This window comes from Cibotium barometz, chromosome 2 (genome assembly GCF_041138505.1).
Source record: "Cibotium barometz isolate CiBa-2024 chromosome 2, ASM4113850v1, whole genome shotgun sequence".
NCBI classification, from domain to species: Eukaryota; Viridiplantae; Streptophyta; class Polypodiopsida; order Cyatheales; family Cibotiaceae; genus Cibotium; species Cibotium barometz.
The window spans coordinates 36,731,627-36,754,031 of record NC_141047.1 but is presented as its reverse complement, the minus strand read 5'-3'; the positions used below and the strand labels follow the sequence as shown (position 1 = coordinate 36,754,031).

The 22,405-nt window shown below is 44.9% G+C and overlaps 1 protein-coding gene across 1 annotated transcript; it reads left to right on the top strand.

Annotated features, from left to right (window-relative positions):
* The first annotated feature begins 327 nt into the window (after positions 1-327).
* LOC147641009 (uncharacterized) lies at positions 328-21,171 on the top strand. Its single transcript, XM_086817299.1, has 7 exons — positions 328-655; positions 1,065-1,605; positions 13,628-13,725; positions 13,841-13,888; positions 20,156-20,248; positions 20,393-20,476; positions 20,673-21,171. Exons 1-6 carry the CDS (start codon positions 404-406, stop codon positions 20,429-20,431), a joined length of 1,071 nt encoding a protein of 356 aa, XP_086673425.1. The 5' UTR covers positions 328-403; the 3' UTR covers positions 20,432-20,476; positions 20,673-21,171.
* The last annotated feature ends 1,234 nt before the right edge of the window (positions 21,172-22,405 follow it).

The window sequence follows — 22,405 nt, the reverse complement described above, 5'->3', positions numbered from 1 at the left end:
CATGACCAAGCATGAGAGAGAGAGAGAATATATTTATTGTGAAAATTTCTTTACGAAAGAGCCAGAGAGAGAGAGAGAAAGACAGAATGATCGTGGCACTTCGAGACTGTGCAGAAACCTACCAACCAAAAGGCACACAACATGCACGTGAAGGGGCCATGCATTCAAAAAAAAGCAATTAAACTAATAAGCACCCGAATTCTAAACTAGTATCGGAGTGCCCTATTCTTTTAGGTAACTCCAAGGTTTGTACACTCAAACTAATTAATTAACTACAAAAAACGTTTGGGTGCATATAGAGGACTTAATTTTTGAGCACTGGGATTTGGGAAAAGATTCCTCCAAGGGCTTTGAAAAATTGGTGATCTATCATGTTGTGGTGGCTCCGGTTGAGAATTTGGAAATGAACGGGCAAGAGATTTTACAGCACTTCGCCGAGCGGCTCTCCACGCTGGAATCGTGTGGGGGGTTGCCAAGCGCTCACCCTGTGCTCCACCTGCCGTCACCCCCGGCCACACCACAGGACCTGGACCTCCTCACAGCAACCTACGAGGGCACTCCCGCCGTCTTTCCCGCCTACTGGGCCCACCGAGCCTTGGGCAGCGTACCTTGCCTTACTTCCGCATTGAGAGACCTGCTGGGCGGCATCCTACAGGTGGGTCCTTTTCCCGTCTCAGCTAATTATGAATTAGGTTATCGCAATATGGACCCAACATTTTCATACTACCTGTAAATTTATTTTTCTCAATTGTCAGGCATGAATATATAAAGAAATTTATGTATGTATGTATGTGTGTGTGTGTGTGAGAGAGAGAGAGAGAGAGAGAGAGAGAAAGAGTTTGCATCTCTAATCCATAGTTACTGTGATTTCGCATCTCTTATCAAAACCATTACAAAGCTACTGGATCCTTATCCAATACATAGCTGGAAAGGGATCAAAATTATAACAAGTATTTTTTTCGATTCGTGTTTTCTGAGTCCTTTTCCAATGCATCACTGGAAAGGGGCTCAATACATAGCCATCGGGTCCTTTTCTGATACATTTTCTTTTTGATCCTGTTCAGGTTGAAGTTTTTCGGCTTCTATACAAGCTTGATGATGATGGCCTCAATGTGTCTGAAAGATCATCACTCTCTACGAACACTGCTACAGCAACTTATTGTGCAAGCGAGGATTTGGGGCCTCCGGAGCTGGAAAAGAAGGCCACTCTGAACAACGCATGCTCCCTTCTCCCAATCCCGGTGAGCACGACAGAATTCATGGACTTTGAAGCGTTCATATCAGAATCTTCCTCTCTCATGGGGGATCCCAAAAACCAGCTTTTGTATCTCACTTGGAGGTCTCTGCCAGAATTCAGCTTGCCAGCCTCTATGCCAGAAGAGTTTTGCTCTTTTATTGATAGAATTATACATCCCATAACAACACCGGAGTTTATAGTCAAAGACACCATTAAGCAGAGGAATCTTTGGATGGGAACCCTTGTCACAAGCAGAATACACTTTGATGCATTGGACAACCTACATGTGTGCTTGTCGGGAAAAAAGGTGGTGCATTTGTATTCCCCATTAGAGCTTCCGAATCTCTATCCAGAGCCTTGGAATGAAGGTTGGTTTCGTACCATTGCACTTTTATCTCTCAATGCTAATTGATTTGGATCTCATGAAGCTCTCACATGACATAGCTAACCCAATAGCTTGTATGAGATGGTTCTTTGTCAAATGACAGCCTTGATATTGTAAGGTCTCCATAGACCTAACCAAAGATTATCTAACAGGGTATGAGATGGTTCTTTGTCAAATGACAGCCTTGATACTATAATGTCTCCATAGACCTAGCCAAGGATTATCTAACATAGAACCATAGGGGACTAGGATTAAACTCACATACTTGAGAAACCCTAACAGGGGTTTTGTAGACTTGACGTCGTATGCATTGCATTATTGCGATGGATTGTGGCTAGCGACCCACCACCCAACCATAGGTTCAGTACGTTGATCCACCCCTGAGCCTTAGGTTTGATTGCCACGAGCCTACCAAGCCCAACGTGGCGTCCCATACCACCAAGCCGAGCCACCTCATCACAGCTCCATGGCCTTGAGGTACCGCATTCCTGTGCTAGCTCTCTTGTCGCCGCGTGGATACCACTCATAACTCATAAGTGTTCCCAAGGTCACTTATATAGCAATAAGCCAATTATTATTTAGCCTTTGCTTTATTTATAAGCTTTTAGCTATAACTATCCCTTTGCTATTATTTATTGATCCACGGCCAGTCTAGATCTCATCCTGCTAGCGCCCTTAGCCTACGTACAATCACTCATAGCATCTACTCAAGTCTCTTGGCTCTTACCTTAGCTAGTATGAAACTCCCCTTGTAGACCTTGCTACAAAGATCTAAGTGCTTGTTGCAAATACAATCCAACTCTCCTACAAGAGTTGAAAGGTTCTCTATAATCCAATTCCAATCTAAGAGTTGAAATATCAGCACCAATCGGACTCTAATCCAAGAGTTGAGGTAGGACACTTAGTCACGAAGTGCAATAAGATCTACCATAACACTCTAGCACAGATCCACAACACAGCTCAATCGTCATACCAAATGGAATCTTGCATTGGTTGTCAGCAAACACTAGCCCACTTGGTGCAAATAAGTTTGAGCATCTTATTACCCCCATCACAAGTCTAAACAACTCATGCTCACGTAACTAGTTGTATCATCTCTCCCTCCTCATGCACGTCCATGCATGTGAAACAATTGTTCACGTAAGAGAAGTCCTCTGAGTACGTACCACGTACTCAAGGCACAATATACTAAACACAATCTCCCCTATCCAAAACTGAACGAAGCTTGTGTTCAATCATAAGATCTCGTTTGTCCACTCCTCACCTAAGACTGAACCCACCAATTGCTTTTGATTTGGCAAAGGCATAGCTACCAATTCCCTCCTCTATCCTAACTCCACACTTCCATTATAGTTTGTTTTACTCTTAGAACCTTCACTTCATGGAAGTCTCTTGCGGATGTCACTATAAAGGTTGTCCAAATCCACTAGAAGCGAGAGATCGTCCTTCAATCACCGAGCTTCTTGCTCACAACCTATTACCAGTTGAAGGAACTTCTTTGTAGAGAACCAAGTATTCTCCCAAGTCACCTTCAAGCCTTGGTTTGAAAAGGTTGGACTCCTTGAGTCATTCCGAGTCCTCAAGTCATCTTGCATTCCCTGAGCCATCCAATGGAAAGGCAATAAGCTCTTGTAGATACCATATGCTCTCTGAATGCCAGTAGCCTATTATATGAATCAATTACTTTCACAAGGCATGATCGCTTCAAGCTACTTTTGTTAGAAGTCATCTCTTGTCTAGATTTATACACCAGGGCCTTTGTTGTGGGTGTGCCCGCCCTTATTGTGCCCGCCCTTATCAGGTGTTTTATCATTTTTCCTCACTCCCCGTATTTTTCCCCTATTTTTTCCCATTTTTATGTGGCATGGGAGGCAGTCTAGTAGTGGCAGGAGGACCCTGAGCCTGGCCGACTACATCTGTGACATGGCCGACTGCAGTGCATGAGTCGTGGGACTCTTCTGGTGCTGGCCGACCCATTCTGATGCTGGCCGACTGTGATTATCCAGTCGTGGAGGTTCTTGTGTCCAGTCGGCTGCCCTACAGCAGGCCGACTGCTGATGTGGGGGCATATATATAGGCCCCCAGCCCCCATACCATGTTGTATCATATTCGGGATCTTCTTGTGTATATCAGAGCAGAGTTACACGCCTACATCTCTCTCTCTCTTGTGCTGTTTTTCTGCCTGCGTTTTTGCTCTTGTGTTCCCAGATCTGGTCATCATCTCCGTTGCGTATTCTGACATGGTATCAGAGCCCAAGGCTCTAGATAGGTCTTGGGATTTGTGTGAGCAAGAGGGGGACTGTTTTGTGGCTGATTGGTGGACTGTTTTGGGCTGATCGGGAAGAGAAGGTGCAAGAGGAAGGCGGGCTGATTTGCTGGACAGCCACTTGCAGGTTTTAGTTCTTCTTTGTTCCAACCCACCCACCCTTTTCAGAGTACATCCCCGCAATGGCAGATCTGTTTGAGATGGCCGAGAGACATGTGAAGATCCCGACACTCCCCACGTTCCCGGTGGACGGTCAGTTGGACGGGAGCAACTACGGCATATGGAAGGTGATGGTGGAATCTGTTCTGGAGTCCTACGGCCTCGCCGATTTCGTCGTTGTTGGTGTTCCACGGCCGAAAGTAGAGGAAGGGGAGTTACCGTTGACCGGAAAGGACCGGGAGGCTCAGACACAGATGTGGGATCGTGTCAACGCCAGGGTCCGTTCGTTTATTTTCCTCAACTGCACACCACAGGTAATCAATCATGTAAAGCATATGACGCTGGCCAGAGGTATATGGCAGCATTTGGCCTCATTTTACAATAGGGTATCGCCCATGAAGAGGATTTCCTTGGAAGTACAGATGTGGGTTATGAGCCCTGCAAAGTCGTCGACGATGCGGGAGCATATTAACAAGCTGCAGGCTCTTCAGCAGGAAGTTCTTCAGGCTGGGAAGGAGATATCGTCAGAGGACATGGCCACACGTTGCTGTCACATTTGCCCTCTTCGTACTCAGCATTTTACTCCTCTTTGATTACCAGTGGGGCAGGCTCAGCACCATCACGTGGGAGGAGCTTGTGCCCATGGTCCTGGACCAGGAGGAACGATTCACGAACCCTCCTCAGGGTGGAGTCGGAGGCCTTAACTGGCCAACAGTCGAAAGGCCGTAACTCGGGCAAAGGGAAGGCTTCGTCGGAGAAGTCTTCTGAGAAGAAGTCCGACGCTGACCGCGAGAAACTGAAGGCAGAGAGGACCTGTAATGATTGTGGCGAGAAAGGCCACTATTGGAGGCAGTGTCCCAAGCAGAAGACCGAGAAGGGTGAAGATTCCTCAGTAGCAATCATAAAGACTCCGGCTTTTGTGCACCTGGAGGTGGTGGACACCGATGTTTCATTTTCTTCAGGCAGGGAGGAGATTGGAGGACTCTCCGCAAACAACGGATACTCGGGAGTGGATTCTCGATAGTGGTGCTTCCAGGCACATGACTCCTTCCCGTTCCGGTTTACAGGATCTCTGCAGGCTTTCTGGTCATATTCTTACTGGGGATACGTCCACTATCCCAGTTCACAGTGAGGGCAGGATGGAGATAGTTCCCGATGGCAGAGAAGGGAAGCATTCCTCCCAGGTGTTGTATGTTCTGGCACTTGGTTTTCATCTGTTGTCAGTGCATCAGGTTTGCAAGACTGGCGTACGGGTGGAGTTTGATGAGCATTTTGTTGCTCTCCGGGACAAAGCAACAAGCCAAGTGGTTTGGGAAGGCGGAGTGGAGAATGGAGTTTACAGGCTTTCAGCACTCTCTCTCTGGCAATGACCACTTAAGTGTGGATACGCTGCAGGTGCGGGCTTTCCGAGACCAGGTGGTAGATAGCTTGCCAGTAGATGGCAGCAGTTGGCAGGAACTTTCCAGTACTGATGTTGGTAGTTCTTGTGTTCGTCAGTTAGAGGAAGCTGAACAGGTCACTTATGCTCTGATGTCTCGTAGTGTTCGGGACATAGAACTTCCAGTTGTTGAGGATGTTCTTTCCACGGGGACCTTTTGGAAAGCCAGGCAGGTGGCAGGTGCTTACTTGCAGAGGGAGGTGGTTTCTCCAGGCTTTGTGGTTCCGGATTCAGAGGGGGTGGTTGACAGGTTTCATCAGGTTTCGAGGACTTGTTTGTGCGCCGTAACAGGTGTTGATCCTTGAGCAGTGTGATGTCTGTGTGACTCAGAAGCTGCATGGTTCATTGATTTGGTTGATGGACACCAGATTGGACGGGAGCTTCCTGATGAGGCGGTTGAGCTCATGGTTGCAGATGTCTCTTTGGGAGGCAGGATTGCATTTCCTGTGGTTTCTGCGGCATGCTAAGGATCATGGACTCTTGTACACAGGAGGGGGATTGTTGGATGGAGTCCGACTCCACAGTTGGAGTGACTCGGTTTGGGGAGGAGATCCGGACACGAGGAGATCTACTTCAGGCCCAAGAGTAGTTTTACGGAGCACCAGGAGGTTACATTGCAGGTTTGGGCTTCCACTGGAGGAACCCATGGTCATCCAGAGGCACTTTGTTCATGAACAGATCGTTTGCTGATGACATCTTGCTAGAGTTCTGTTCGACGGAGGACAGTACGGTGGACCTCTTCACGAAGTCGCTCTCTCAGGACTTGCTTGGGCTCCCTGTGGTTGGTTTCACAGCCAGGAGCTGAGAGGGGGTGTTAGAAGTCATCTCCTGTCTAGATTTATACACCAGGGCCTTTGTTGTGGGTGTGCCCGCCCTTATCAGGTGTTTTATCATTTTTCCTCACTCCCCGTATTTTTTCCCATTTTTCTGTGGCATGGGAGGCAGTCTAGTAGTGGCAGGAGGACCCTGAGCCTGGCCGACTGCATCTGTGACATGGCCGACTGCAGTGCATGAGTCGTGGGACTCTGCTGGTGCTGGCCGACCCATTCTTATGCTGGCCGACTGTGATTATCCAGTCGTGGAGGTTCTTGTGTCCAGTCGGCTGCCCTACAGCAGGCCGACTGCTGATGTGGGGGCATATATATAGGCCCGTAGCCCCCAAGCCTCCAAAAGTCACTTGTAAACTGAGTCTTGCGCGGTAAACCGTACAATCTAAACAATTGCTCGATAAACTGCCTTGCTAATTACGTAGCTGTAATAGTCTTCCGTGTGGGTAAAAATATAACCATCTATGTCAAGCGGTCTACCACAACCCAAATAGAATCATGGCCTTGACGTGTTCTTGGCAATCCGGTAATAAAATCCATGGAAATACTTTCCCACTTCCCCACCGAGCCACGAGATGAGCTAACTAGCTAGACGTACCGACCAGTGTCTACCCCTTGACATCCCATACCACCACGGAGCTACCCTCGTGGGTCTTGAGATTGCTCCCGGCCTCGGCTGCACTAGATCGAGGCTCTTGACCGTAGAGCTCTCGCATGGCCTCGCGAGACTCTGAGTAACTGACTGACCTGGGCCACCCTTTTATAGACTCTTGGCCGGTCACCAGGCGTCCACCCATGGGTGCTTGCCCGTCAATCCATCCCTAGCCCAGCTCGCCAATCAGCCTGCCTAGCTCCAAGCTATCCCAAGCCTCAAAACTAGTCTTGTGTGCGTGCTGCACACGGTAGATACACTCCATGCACATGAAATACTCCCCTTCCTCTAAGAGCTCGCTCCTAAGCTCAATAAAAACTCAGGGTAATCCCGCTGAAGGGTAGTCAATGTCTCCCATGTAGTGTCCTCCTCAACACGATCCTTCCACTTGATCTTGTATTTCGTTAGTAGCATATGCCGCAAATGTCTTTCACGAAATCCAAGAATCTTTTCCGGTTCGTGTGGCACAAATGTCATATCCTCGACATCTATGATTTCTTGAGGAGTAACTAACTAGTCTCTTCCACCCCATACTTCCTTAAGTCTACTAACATGAAATACGGGATGATCTTTCACATGAGAAGGCAAGTCCAATTCATATGCAACTGACCCAATCCGGTGGTTAACCCGAAATGGTCCGCAGTATCTAGGGGATAATTTCAAAGATTGGCCTGTCCGTAAAGTCTTGGAATCTTTCGGAACTCACAAATACACCATGGTTCCTTCTTAGAATTCTCTTGGTGAACGATGTCTATTAGAATAAAATCTCTCTATCTTGAGCGCTTCTACTAGATTCCTTCACAACTTGTAACATTTCTTACATGTCTTGCAAAAAAGCACGCGTTACACCATGCTAAAGTCCTAAAAATCCCACGGTAACAGGTGATCTAGGTTGAAATCCGTACATAAGCATAAAGGACTAAAACCGGTACTTGTATGCTTATTACTGTTGTATGCAAATTCTAACATAGGAAGATAATCCTCCCATGAATCTTGTCTTTTGGAGACATAGGCACGAAGCATGTCCTCTAAAGTTTGATTCACCCTTTCAGTCTGGCCATTAGATTGAGGATGATCTGAGGAAATCAGATTCAAAGTTGTTTCCAACTTCTCAAAAATAAGCCTCCAAAAGTCACTTGTAAACTTAGAGTCCCTATCACTGACTAAGTCCTGCGGTAAACCGTACAATCTACACATTTGCTCGATAAACTGCCTTGCTAATTACGTAGCTGTAATAGTCTTCCTTGTGGATAAAAATCTAACCATCTTTGTCAAGCGGTCTACCACAACCCAAATAGAATCATGGCCTTGACGTGTTCTTGGCAATCCGGTAATAAAATCCATGGAAATACTTTCCCACTTATTACTTGGGATTTACAAAGGATGCAATATCCCAGCCTATCTAAAGCGTCAAGCTTTATTCGCTTGACAAATCTGACACTTGAGGACATAATCATACCCTTTCATCTTTGGCCAATAGAAAGTGTATCTCACTAAAGCGTACCCCGGGGTGTCCAGCGGAAGGGGCGTCGTGACACTCCTTAAGAATCTTGGACCTAATGTCCGGGACCTGCGATACACAAATTTTGTCATTACGAAACAGTAAACCATTCCGAATCATCCCCACTGGCGTCCTGCAGCCTGAATCGTAGGCTGCTCAGTCACCGAGTCTTGGTCAATCAATGAGCTCCCGTCCTTTATTCTCTGCCAATAAGTGTCGTCCAACTTTCGACTCTCAAAAGCAACAGGTCTACCATCTTGGAATAGAGCAGCCCTGATCGCATAGTCACTTACGTCGGTCTCTAGAACATAAGACCGATTAGGATCGGGAAGTGCTAAGGTAGGTGCTTCCTTCACTTTATCTTTCAAAAGTTTGAAGGCCGTATCCAAATTGTTATTCCAAGTGATAGGCTGATTCGACTCACGTCCACGACCTTTCAACAAGTCGGTCATTGATAGTGTGAGCTGAGAGTCCTCTCGCATAGATTTCTAAAGAAAAACAACAAACCGAGAAAAGAACGAAGTTGTCTCACCGTCTGCGGTATCGGCCAAGCCAAAACCTTCTGCACTTGGTCATAGTCAATGCTCAATCCGTCTCTTGTGATCTTGTGTTCCAATTAAATGATTTCTGTCATGAAAAACTCACATTTACTAAATTTAGCATACAATCGATTCTGTCTTAAAATAATCAAGATAATCGTAAGGTGTCTAACATGATCCTCGAGAGTTAAACTGAAGACTAAAATATTGTCCAAGAACACCACCACGAACTTTACCAAATGTTCACGAAAAAGATCGTTCAGCATTTGTTGGAAAGTGGCTGGAGCATTGGTCAACCCAAAAGGTAATACGAGAAACTTGTAATGGCCATACCGAGTCCGAAAGGTGGTTCTTTTGACGTGCCTTTCATGAATACATATCTGGTGGTAGTCAATTTGTAAATCTATTTTCGTGAAATACTTCGCTTCTACTAAATGGTCAATCAGGTCATCTGATCTAGGGAGAGGATAGCGGTTCTTGATTGTCACTTTGTTCAGTGTCTTGTAATCTACACACATTCGCCAGGTGTTATCCTTCTTTCTCCTAAGTAACACAGGTGCATCCCAAGGTGATTTATTTGGACGAATCTGGCCCATCCTCAAATATTCTGCAAGTTGTTTAGCCAACTCATCTTCCTCAGCGTGGCTTATCATGTACGGCGGAACGCTAACAGGTTGAGCACCAGAGACTAAACCAATACGATGATCAACTGCCCTTTCAGGTGGTGAACCCGATGGCAGCTCCTTAGGAAATACGTCTTGAAATGAGTCAAGTAGCTTCTTTAATTCTTTGCTTTCAAACACACTTAATTCATTAACTTCTATCACAGGTACTAGAAATGAAGAAAATGGAATCAAGAGACAGTGGAAATCAGTATACTACAAAGAAGAATCCATTATATTTCCAAAATCAACAGTATTTACAAGAGGTCCCTAAGAGGGATATATACAATCACCTTGAATGTAAAACTGGGTGCTCCTATGTTCAAAAGAAAAAGAATGACTAAACCAATCTATTTGGACCTTAAGGGTCTTAAACCGCTCAATCCCTAATAGCAAGTCTACATGCTCTAGGTGCATAACATAGCACTCCAAAACATCGCTGTAGTCTTGAATCCGGATTGGTAGCTTCTCCACCTTTCGATCCCACACTTACCGACCCGCAGGTAGGCGTACCTCGTAGGTATGATCGCTAGGCATCGTGTCCAGATCCAACTTTTGCACAAGTTTGTTATTGATAAAATTGTGTGAGCTTCCGGGGTCCAAAAGAATGTGAATTCTATGGCTGTTTAGTTCTCCATAAACTTAGAGAAGATCGTGCAAGCCGAAAACCTTAGAGTTGAACAAACAATCGAAACACGAACTAGGGCGAGAAAGTACATTGACAGAAGTACCTGTCAAATCCCCAAGGGTCTCCTCGTAGAGCAAACGTGCAAAACAAAGCCATAAACCGTGAAGGGGGTACAGGCCTGACTCACCACCCAACCATGACAGCCGTGGGCAAAGCCCACAAGACCTAGCTGTCCCCACCGAGCCACGAGCTGAGCTAACCAGCTAGATGTACCGACCAGTCTCTACCCCATGATGCTCCATATCGCCACGGAGCTACCCACGTGGGCCTCGAGACTGCTGCCAGCCTTGATTGCATGAAGTAGGTGCACGTTTGTACTAGATCGAGGCTCCTGACTACAGAGCTCTCGCATGGCCTAGTGAGACTCTAACTGACTGACTGACTGACTGACCGACCCGGGCCACCCTTTTATAGGCTCTTGGCCGGTCACCGGGCGTCCACACATGGGCACCCGCCCATCAGTCCATCCCTAGCCCAACTTGCCAATCAGCCTGCCTAGCTCCAAGCTACCCCAAGCCTCGAATCTAGTCTTGTGTGCGTGTTGCACATGGTAGATACACTCTGTGCACATGACAGACAATTTAGGGCATGAGCATGGCTTAGGAGGACACCAGAATGGATCCCCATGGATTAGGAGGACACCAGAATGGATCCCCATGGATCAAGACCATGTCACATGCACAAGGCAGTGCCATGTCTAATCCCTGATCATATCCCTCATTAGGCAGCAGTATTATGTGCATTTAGGGCATCTTCATTAGCATACATCAGGTCAGTAGCAGTTCAACACACACATATCAAGTTGGCGTTAGTAGAATATTAGTCGGTAGCATTGTGTGAGGGTCGGCAGCATTTGTGAGTAATTTAGGTGCAAGAGTTAGCATTTTATGCTACATATTTATGTCAGAGGACAAATCAGCTGGCCAACAGTAGTTGAAGCTGGCCGACCAGCATATCAACATCATATATAAAGGCAGCCTACGGCCTATGTAGCCTTTTTCTATGTACATAATACTGGAAAACCTATCTATCTTGCACCACAACCATGCCAAAAAGTATGTGTATGGACTGGTTATGCTGAAAATTGTCTTCCTTCACCTCCTCATGAAAAAGGCACCTATTTCCCTAGAAGGGAGGGAGAGGATAAGCCTTTCCATACATGTAATGGGTGGCCATTGGGCCACCTCAACAGGAGCCACACCTCTCCCATAAGTGGAGAGGGTGCCTAATAAGCTGTCCACACTCTCTTATTTAAAAGAGTGTGACATGCGAGAGATCGATCGTAGTAAAACAACCTTACGCTAATACTAAACTTCACTTAATGATACTTAAGAGATAGACAATGGTGTCAATGCAATGCAATGCAGCGAGAGTTACAATGAAGATCTATAAATAGATCTATGCTGTACTAAATGAATATTCTTCTCAGAACTAGAGAGATAAGCTGAATGCTGATGGTGAATGACTGTTCCCGTCTCCAATGCTGAGGTCCACCCTTGGAATGCTGGCTTTCCTCTATGGAGGAGGTAGGAGATGACTTGAATGCTGACTGTATGCTGAATGCTGAGTGTTGGATGCTGAACTCCACTAAAACGATGAAGAGATGATGGAGATAATACGAACTAAATGATGCGCAGCCCTTTTATACGAGTTATGATGCTGTTCAGGCTGGTATGCTGCTGTCGGCCAGCTTACTGTACCTTCACGACTTCATCCAATGCTCAATATGCTTTGTCGGCTGCTGAGTAAAGTCCACGACTGCTGTCCATACCAGTTGGCTGGTTGTAGATGATGAGTCGGCTGCTGACCACAGTCCATGACTTGATGTGATAAATACTCTATATGCTTTAAATGCTTTATGTACCTGATGTGGGTGCTCTAGAAGCCACATACATATGCTCATGCTGTGATATAAGCTGCAAATGCCCTGGATAATACTTGATGACCCTGAATGCTATCTGCTAAATGCTTATGAATGCTTTGATATGCCATGTCACTCGTACACCTTATGGGTGTGCATGTGACAAGGTGCCTGCTTTATGAGAGTTTGGCCGGCCACCATCCAATGAGTGTCCAAACTCATTATAACCTGTCCGCTCTGTCTTTAATGTAGTGTGGATGCCCAAACTTACTTATAAGTTGTCTGGCCGTACTAGTGTGGACCTGCAAAGCAGCAAACTGAGCTAAAACACAAATAAGCTTAAAATAAAGAATTTAGAGTCACGCCTACAAGCGAGGTCAGAATATAGATTCATGCGCATGGTTCATGTCATGTGCACAATGGGTATCTACCGTGTGCTATACGCATGCAAGACTAGTTTCGAGGCTTGGGGAAGCTTGGAACTAGGCAGGCTGATTGACGAGCTGAGTTAGGGAAATACTAACGGGCGGGCACCCAAGTATGGACGGGCGGGCGGCCAAGTGTTGTTCGTTTGTTTTATGTCATGTGCACAGTGGGTATCTACCGTGTGCTATACGCATGCAAGACTAGTTTCGAGGCTTGGGGAAGCTTGGAACTAGGCAGGCTGATTGACGAGCTGAGTTAGGGAAATACTAACGGGCGGGCACCCAAGTATGGACGGGCGGGCGGCCAAGTGTGGACGCCCGATGACCGGCCAAGAAGATCCTTGGGGATTTGACAGTTCATGAGAGGGCATCCCCTACTCGTAAACTAGACACAAAAGAACCTTCCATGCGAAAATAGTTCCAAACATGCTAGTATGCCATGCATAAGAACGTATTGGACAATCCCCTTTTCATGTAGCTTGTAACAGGCGGTCATTCCGGGCGTAGACATAACGTCCCCAGGCCAACTAGAATACCGTAATATGGATATGAGCGTGGATCAAAATCCCTAGCCTCTCATATCCAACCTAGTGGCCCTTGGTGTAGACATCAGTCCCTACCATGAGGTACCAGTCCACATTACCCTTGGCGACGTAAGTCCCTTGCCTCTCCTGCCACGAGGTGTCATGTCCACACTATGGAGCCCGTCCATAGGTTCTGAAGCGTAGGGAATCCCCAGCTAGTGACAGAGGATATCTTTATAAAGTTTAGACAAAGTTCTAATCCTAGTTCTCTAAAATTAAGAGTACCGTAAGTAATGTTAAAGAACACATTGCTAGAATATACTCCCAAACTTGGTTTATTATTTCTAAGAATTGGTTTTAGTTCTCGAAAATTAAGAGTACCGTAAGTAATGTTTAAGAACACATTGCTAGAATATACTCCCGAACTTACCTTGATATTTCTAAGAATTGGTTTGTGCCTCAGGTTTACTGAACAACTTCTCTAGTATTGGGTCAGCACTTGTTGCAAATCAGGATAGTCACACTTGCTATTTCCACAATTGCAAGCGCTTTAAAACTGAGGTACATGAGCTGTCTATCTTTTTGAAAAGTTATTTGCATGGTTTGTAGAAAATTCTATTCTAGGAGCATGCACTCATGCTTGACATGACATTCTCAATTTGTTCTGTTGCATCAGCTGAGCTCTGGGGAGGCAATCTTCATTCCTGCAGGTTGGTGGCATGAGGTATTTGACTGTTAATGGCTCTTTTAACTCTCTCTCGTGCCAGATTCACTCACCCAATGCTCAGTGCTAGCCTAAGCTTGCTTATTTGTGAAAATCAAGGAAGCGCCTTTTAGCAACCTAAACAACTTCTACAAACTAGCAGATTTGATTTTGGGGGGGATCTTAGTAGTGACTATTCTTTTTATATCTGGGCTATACTAAGCTACAATTTTTGGTGTTCCTATGCCTCCCTCATCCTCCATGACGATGACATCCCCATCACAGTGGCTGAGAAAATTGCAACTCTTACCTGCAAGCCAGCCTACCCTCTTAGCCATTGCGTTCACGCATGCACATTACACTGCTTGAAGAGCAGCTGCTGCAGCAACTGGAGAAGAAGAGGAAGAATGATGATGAAGTTCAAAGGACAGGAGAAGAAGAAGATGACGGAGTCTGCAACACAGCGTGCGTGGCTCCAAGTGATGGCATCCCTGCTTCGAACAGTAGAAGGAGAAGGAGAAGATAAAGACGATGGTGATGGTGGGCTCTTCACAGTGCATCCAGGCCTAAGGCGGTCTGCCACGTGTCATTGATGCAGGCGCCATCTGATAACAGCCATGTAGCTTCAACAAGATAAGGTTTTTATGAAGGCTTAATCAACAAAGGTTTCAAATTAAATCTTGATGTAAATGGTCTCCCATAAGCAACTGTTCATACGCAGTCTCTCCAACACTGATTTCAAGCTCTTCCTCTAGCCTATGTTCATATGCAATCCTTTTCCATGCTCTCTTAGCCAAGATTTCACCCCCACAACGTATTAGAACCCATAGTTAGGATTTCTTTTTCCAGTATATGAATAAAACCTTTCCTTTTAAAAACTAAAAAACCCACACACACAATCATGTTTTGGGTGGAGTTCTTCAAAGCTAAATATTTTGTGAGGGAGAGCTTTCAAGCTTGATCGTTGTTGGGAATTTTACCATGGTTTATCCATGGATTGAGAGCTTCAAGATGGTTCATATTGCTTTCCTTTGCCCAAGTTGGGGGTGATCTTGTAGGTATTTGGAGGAGTCCTTTTGCCTTAATTTTTCAAAGTGAATGCTTGATTTTTGAAGTGCTGATGCAAGAAGATAATGTTGGAGTTTGGAGGAGTTGATGGAGTTTGATAGAAGAAGAGTGTGTTGGAATGGGTACCGATTGAGGTGGTCACATGGTGGAGTTTGAAGATTGTGGAGTGTTCGAGAGCGGAGTTCTTCATCGACATGATGCTGATTTTTGAAGGCAAAGGTTCTTTTCCAAGTGCTCATGGAGACGTTCGCAAGTTACGTGGAGGAGGAATGTTAGCCTCCAAATTTGTGCATTATTTGGCACATTTTATTGGTCTACCTTGACACATTTGTAGAATTTTGGCTATTGAATATATTTATTTTTATGTGCTTTCAATATAAAATCCATTGTAAATTGGCATGGCAAAATAGTGGGTCCGCAAGTTATATAGCCATTGCCAAAGTGTGTGTATCTAAAAAATTTGAAAGGGTTAGGAGTTTTTCATTAGTTTCTTTGATGTGAAGTAATGAACCTTGTTCTAAGGTTTACGAATACCATGTAAAGGCAAACATTTTAAAGAAATAAAAAAGGGAAAAGTGGAGGACTCATGTGATTTGGGTGGTTGGGGGAGGTTACAACTTCCTCTTTCCTTTATCAACCCATCTCAACGTTCTTTTCTCTCTCTCTTGCATTGGCACAAACTCTTGTTCTTGCTTTTCTCTTTGTGTTCATGTCGCCCACTAGCTCCAACATGCACATACTTGTTGCCTCCTGTCCCATGAGGCATAGATGCATAGCGAGAAGTGACTAATACCTCTTCCTTGTGTATAAAGACCTCAACCGTTGAGATGTTGAGTCTCCCTGCTTCAAACCGTTGAGATGCTGGGTCTCCTTGCTTCAAACGAGGTGGATTTTTGAATACTAGCTCTCCTTTCTTGAGATCACCCTTTTGGATGAGAAAAGAGAGTGCCAACTCCCTTGGCTTCTTGCCCACTTCATGAGCCATGGACTCAAAGGTCATATCCACCATAGCATCAGCTTTCCTTGCTTCAATGACACTTTGTACATGGGGATCTTCATGCAGAAATTTCAGCTCTTGCTCTGCAAAAGCTTCTTCATGTGCTCCAATTCAGCCCTCAATGCATTGGGCTCATCCTCATGCATACGCTATTTTCCACGGGATGGCTGTCCCATGAATGCACTGTCATAACCTCTCTCAAGAGGCTTGTGCCTTCCAAGCAATGCATCAAAATCACGTGAAGCACTTGATTGACCTCTTGAATCTGGCACCTCCAAAAGATTGCCTTGGCTGTCCATTGAGTCAAGTGTCTGTGTATGCTTCCAATCTCAAAACTCCGTGTCTGCTCTTGAGAAAGAGAGACGATTGGGCTCTGATACCAATGTAACCGCTCCCTACAGGAGGCCTACAAATCGGAAGACAAAATACACATTTTTAGATCACTTAACTAATATCAACAATGGACATTATTAGCAACATTAAAACTGAAAGTGACCAATAACACTTGACATCGACACTGGGGCCGGAAAGGATCGGGCCCCCTCTCAATACATTTGTATTTCTTGGAGTATTTATATGTACAAGTGTCACGGGCTAATAGGCCATATTTCTCCTCACATGGAGTGAATACAACTCAAACAATTGGGTACTTGTCGATGAAGTTTGGACAGTTGAAGAAGTCCCAAGTCACAGGCACACTCCACCTTTATTGGGTGCACACTTGCCTTTCACTGGTCTTCCGGGACCGTGCACCAACAAGCACGCCCGTACTAGCACAGACAAAGGGGTACACCGCGGAGGGAATTGCCTGGTTCTCCCAAATAAGCTTTGCTCCCGGACTCCCTAGTGTTTCTAACCTTCACTGGCTCTCAGAATTCTGAGGGCGCGGTTAGCACTACCAATCAGGAAAAAACAAACCAAACTAAGAAAGTTTCCTGAGTATAGTTAGCATAAACATGCTTTGTGTCATGTGCACAGTGTGTATCTACCGTGTGCTACACGCACACAAGACTAGCTTCGAGGATTGGGGAAGCTTGGAGCTAGGCACGCTGATTGACGAGCTGAGTTAGGAATAGACTAACAGGTGGGCACCCAAGTATGGACGGGCGGGCGCCCAAGTGTGGATGCCCGATGACCGGCCAAGAGCCTATAAAAGGGTGGCCAAGGTTAGTTATTGGGATATAGAGAGTCTCGTGTTTGTGAGAGCTCTATGGTCTTGGAGCCTGGATCTAGTGCAGACGTGCACCTGCTTTACGCAACCAAGGCCAACAGCAATCTCATGGCGGTATGGGACGTCACGAAGAGGAGATTGGTCGGTACGTCAACCTAGTTAGCTCAGCTCGTGGCTCGGTGGGGACAACCAAGACTATGGGCTTGCCCACGGCTGTCATGGTTGGGAGGTGAGTCAGGCCTGCACCCCCTTGTTGTTTGTTTGTTTGTTTACAAGATTCAAGTCTCGTACCAGGAACGATCACGAGGAGATCCGTGGGGATTTAATAGTGGTATCAGAGCATGCCTCGTGAACGAGCAAGTCGGTAGGCAGAGAAGATGAGGTCGAAGAAAGGTATGTGTTCAAAAAGCTTGCTGTTTTTTCTGTGCATACTGTTGTTTTCAGAATAGTGTGTTTTTTTTTTCATCAAAGAAACCCATGTTGATGGGGAAGGTAGATGGTAGGGTCGTTTGCTTTGCAAAGAAGAGGCATGATGTGTGATATGCAGCGGAAGTCTTTGTATTGGAAGATCTTGTCACGCAAATGCTCACACCGTCTTCTGTATCCTGAGTTTCGTGAGTTTAGCAATCCACTTTAATATTTCAAACTTTAAAGAGATATGAGAACTGTACACCAGATTGGGTTCCGAATTACCCACTGAAGGGCCCCCTATCCCGATAACGAGATAGTATTTGCTCTATTTCTTTAGAGAGAATGACTGTGGACTGTAGATAAGCCAAACGCAAGATCTCGGAGGATCGGAGATTGGCTGAACTGTACACGGCTGTAGAAACACCTCGATGACCTGATCTCGAGCTTATGCACTCTTCCCAAGGGCATGAGGAAGGGCTGCACACCTGAGGCTGAGAAAAGAAGATGGTGGACTGTTCTACGCTATGTTAGAATGCTGTAAATGCTTATATGAATGCTTGGTTACCTTCACCAGATGACTGCTGCATGTATGGATGATGCACAGAAGGCTGGATACTGATGCAAACTGTTGATTCAGGGCTGGAAACTGCTGTGGACAGAAACGCAGACCTACAGGGATGCTGCTGGTCTGAAAACGCAGGTATGCTGATGCTGACAGAAAACGCAGGCTGCTGCTATACGGCTAGACAGGAAATGCAGATATGCTGCTGTACGGCTGGACAGAAACGCAGATGTGCTGTTGCTGAATTCTGGCATTGAACTGAGGCTGGGCTGTATGCTAGATCAGGGACTGAAGTGATGCTGAAGGCAAGGGTACTCCTAGGGTTGAGGAGGAGAGCTCTTAGCACAATGAAGACTGAATGAGAAACTAAGCCCTATGCAAGCCTATTTATACTAACTGGAGGTTGGTCAAGTTGGCTGGTCATTTAATAAAGTTTATATTTATAAATGACAAATAATGCAAATAATGCTAAATAAATACTATAAAATATGGAAAAAATACCAGATAAATTCCAGTAAATTTCCTAAGGCTTCTGGGATGTTCTAAATGATGCATAGGCATATGAATGCATATTATGCAGAATGCAGAGTACTTTCTGATGCAAACCTCTTGGAAGAACTCCTCGTCTAGCCATACGGCTTCGTGGGTGCCTCGATCTCGGAATTTCGTATAGAATTGACGAATCCGTCGACCGGAACCATGCTTCCATCGATGAAGAAAGATTTGCTCAGGCTCAATCACTTATGCCTCGTCTACCACGTCTGGCTGCTGTTCATCTGAAACATCAAACACTTCTGGACCAACATATGGTTTTAGCCAAGAAACGTGGAAAACATCATGCATTGTCCAAGTGGCAGGCAACTTTAACTTCATGGAGACATCACTTAACTTCTTAACTATTGGAAAAGGGCCAAAACTATGGAATGAAAGCTTGGGACAATGTTTGCCCACTTGTTTCAATCTCTGTTTCATGATACGCAAATAGACCCAATCCCCTTCTTTGAAGTGGACATCTCGTCTAAACTTACATGCCTGTCTGTAAACTAAATGATGGCGAGGCTCAAAATTGAGGGCCAAACTGGGTTGAGTACCAAACTCTGCGGAATCGACATTCTGATCTTCTAAGTCTTTTCCAGAGATGTTGAGAATGGTAGACTCCTGACTGGTCGGGATGCTGGTCTTTCTACTAAGAACATCTGCTACTGGGTAGGAGATCATCCTTAAAAATGTCTGAATGAGAAAGGAGATCTGCCAATGCCTATACACTTGGCCATCACTTGTGTGCTTGCAAAGAAAAGCACCCAAAAGCGAGATAAAGCATTGGGAAAAATGAGGGCGGTATGCCTGTACGTCAACAGAACCCTTCGAGAGTATATGAGGATTTGAAGACATGCATCCATGTTTTATGGATTTCTTGGGCCTAAAGGAGACCTATGATATGTGGATATCTTTTGGGACATTGTAATTTGGATAATCTGGTGCTGGACGTAAGAAGCACCCTCAAAGCTTGTAATAGTAGCTTCTCCTTGGTAATATGATATAAATTTCCCCCCAGGGGGGAGGTCCCAATGTGGGGTCAAGACTCAAGTTCTGAAGTTGTGCTTGTGGTTTAACTGGATGATTGAAGTGCCTTTAATTTTAAGTGTGTAATCGCATTAATAGTCATGCATGAAAAACTGGCCCAGTTACAGCATGATGAACAGTGGAGTACATCATGTTCCTCGATTCACCTCTTGTTTGCTACAATACGATGCATATGCCATATCCAGAGCTCCCTCTTTCTTGTGAGATCCCATGCAAGCTATGTGATGAAACACTGAGCTGCCCCAATGAAATCCTCAATGCAGTGATAAAGTGAACCTTCAGTATGTAACGTCTTGTGGAAAATCTGGAAACAGTAGCAGCATAGAGAGCTGCCAAAGCATTGTGTAAAGTTTGATTCTTATTAGCAGATGCACGCATATATGCAGAGATTGATTCAGTAAGATGGCTCCTATTTTAGAAAAATAAGCTTTCATCCAGAGATCCATAGGTGTTTTTAATCTTTGATAGTATTTGGTGGTTTCATTGTATGTGAAGGTTTTCACCCTGCAACAAACAGTGTCAGTGAATGTATGGTTTGGACCTAGCTCCAATGCCTTATTTCGCCCTACTTTGTTACATTTAAAATCTGTAAGATCCCAAGAAATCGTGTCTTCACTCCAAGTTGTTAGTCTTATTGCATTTTATACAAACATTCAAAACACGTTTTCAAGGGCTTTTTAAAAGAAAATTACCCACTGTGGAATGAAACAAGTTATTCATGGGGTGGTGCAGGAAAAGTATCTGCAATTCATGTTAAAGCGCACACAATAGGTTCAAAGACTACCTTTCTGTTGTTGAGGCTTGTATCTGCCGAAGGTAAGGTTGTTCCAAAAAGTTTGCACATACGTTTAACATAGAGCTTATGTCCTAATGGTGATCTGTACAAATGGATCATAGACATACCGTTAGTACCTTGATACAGTAAAGACTAGAAAAGAGAAATTTTGTCGTACCTTTTGTTCAGAACGCGTATATGGATGCTATGCTAAAGAGAAGTTCAGGTGCATGACAGGTGACATTTTACCCACAGCAAGGCAGCAAGAAGTGTGCTTTTTTAAGAAGATAGTTATTGAAGCATGTGGCAAATTTTCCAAGTAAATGTACAATCATTCAACATGTGTTTCATTCTTGTCCACCAGTATCCTTTCAAAGGGTTTTGTACCCTTTTCACAAGAGGGGTGGACGGAAATTTTACCTTATCAAAAAGTGCTTTTTAATAGAAATCTATGCTATACCCTTGTACACCTAGAATAGAAGATTTGTTTGCTAGCATGACAAAAAACACAGTATGTCTGTTAATCTGATTTAACCCTGTGCTTAGCACCTAAAGTTCCTTCAGCATCATTTATGCTGGCATGTCGTTACTTTTTTCTGCCATGCTCACAGTAAGATTCCATCCGTACAAAGTTTGTTATTGTGCTTGGTTGTGTTCTTGGAAGAAACCAGATCAGTTAGTGATAGAAGTCATGTCAAGGTTGTGGATGAGATGCTCTTAATTTCAAGCCTTTTAGAGCAGTATGTGGCAGTGTTATACAAGTAGACTTGTTTGGCCATGAGGTTATAACAAGACCTTTCATGAGACTTGCCTAGTGTTTCATTTCCTGTTTCATTGGGCCACTCCTTAAAGGGCGACTAATAATGCCTTTACATGGTCTTTATTGCAATTTGCGAAGTACATTTATGAGTGTCTGGAAAGGAAACGAGGATACATCCAAATAATAGATTATTGTTCTGTGATCCCTTCTCACCCATACCAATCTCAGGTAGAAAGAGAGTCAGGCCTGTCATGGGAGCATGTAACCTCAATGGAGAACCTCCCGGATCTCTGTGTGGTGGAGGGTCCTGATTCAATGGGTTAGGGATGTTTGGATCGTAAAACTGATCATGCTCTTTTGTTAAGAACTTGGGTATGGGTGGTGGGCTCTGAAGTCGGAGTAGAGGCATTATATGGGTGGTGGACTTTGATGTGGATGTGTGTATCACAAAGAAAGCTGTGATGACTCACTCTGGGAGTTCCAATCAGGGCTGGGCTTATCTCTCAGCATGCTATCTCAACGCTACATCCTTGTGTTGTCTATGCTCCATCAAGTACATGCACATGCATCTTTGATGGATGAACGATGGGGTCTTCTAAGTAGATGGAGAAAGCACTTGTGTAGAGGCAACTTTGTCAATATAGCTATAAGAGTTTTGACATGTCTTTCTTTATTCATTAACACATACATGCACACGTTTACACTGCATTCATGAGAGAGAGAGAGAGAGAGAGAGAGAGAGAGAGGTATTAACGTCGATAGAATGCAACACGACGGCATATACGACCAACGGTGGGACTTGAACTTGTGTGGATCATGACCTTTATAAGGGCCCTCGCACTAGTCAATCTGCCCCACTTGTGGGTGGCAGAAAGGTAGTGCGAGGGTCCTCTTTTATTACACACACACACTACAAGAGAGAGAGAGGTATTAACGTCGACAGAATGCAACACAAGGGCATATATGACCAACTTACACACACACTACGAGAGAGAGAGAGATGAATGGTGGGGCCTCCTAAGCAGATGCAGAGGACTCATGTAGAGGCAACTTTGTTGGGACGACTGAGATTTTTGATGGCATCTTTATTTTTACATGAACACATACATGCATACGTGTGCACATATGTACATGCATTCATACGAGCGTATAATTCATACATATGGACAAATGCATACGATACATACACATATATGAATGTATACAAAGG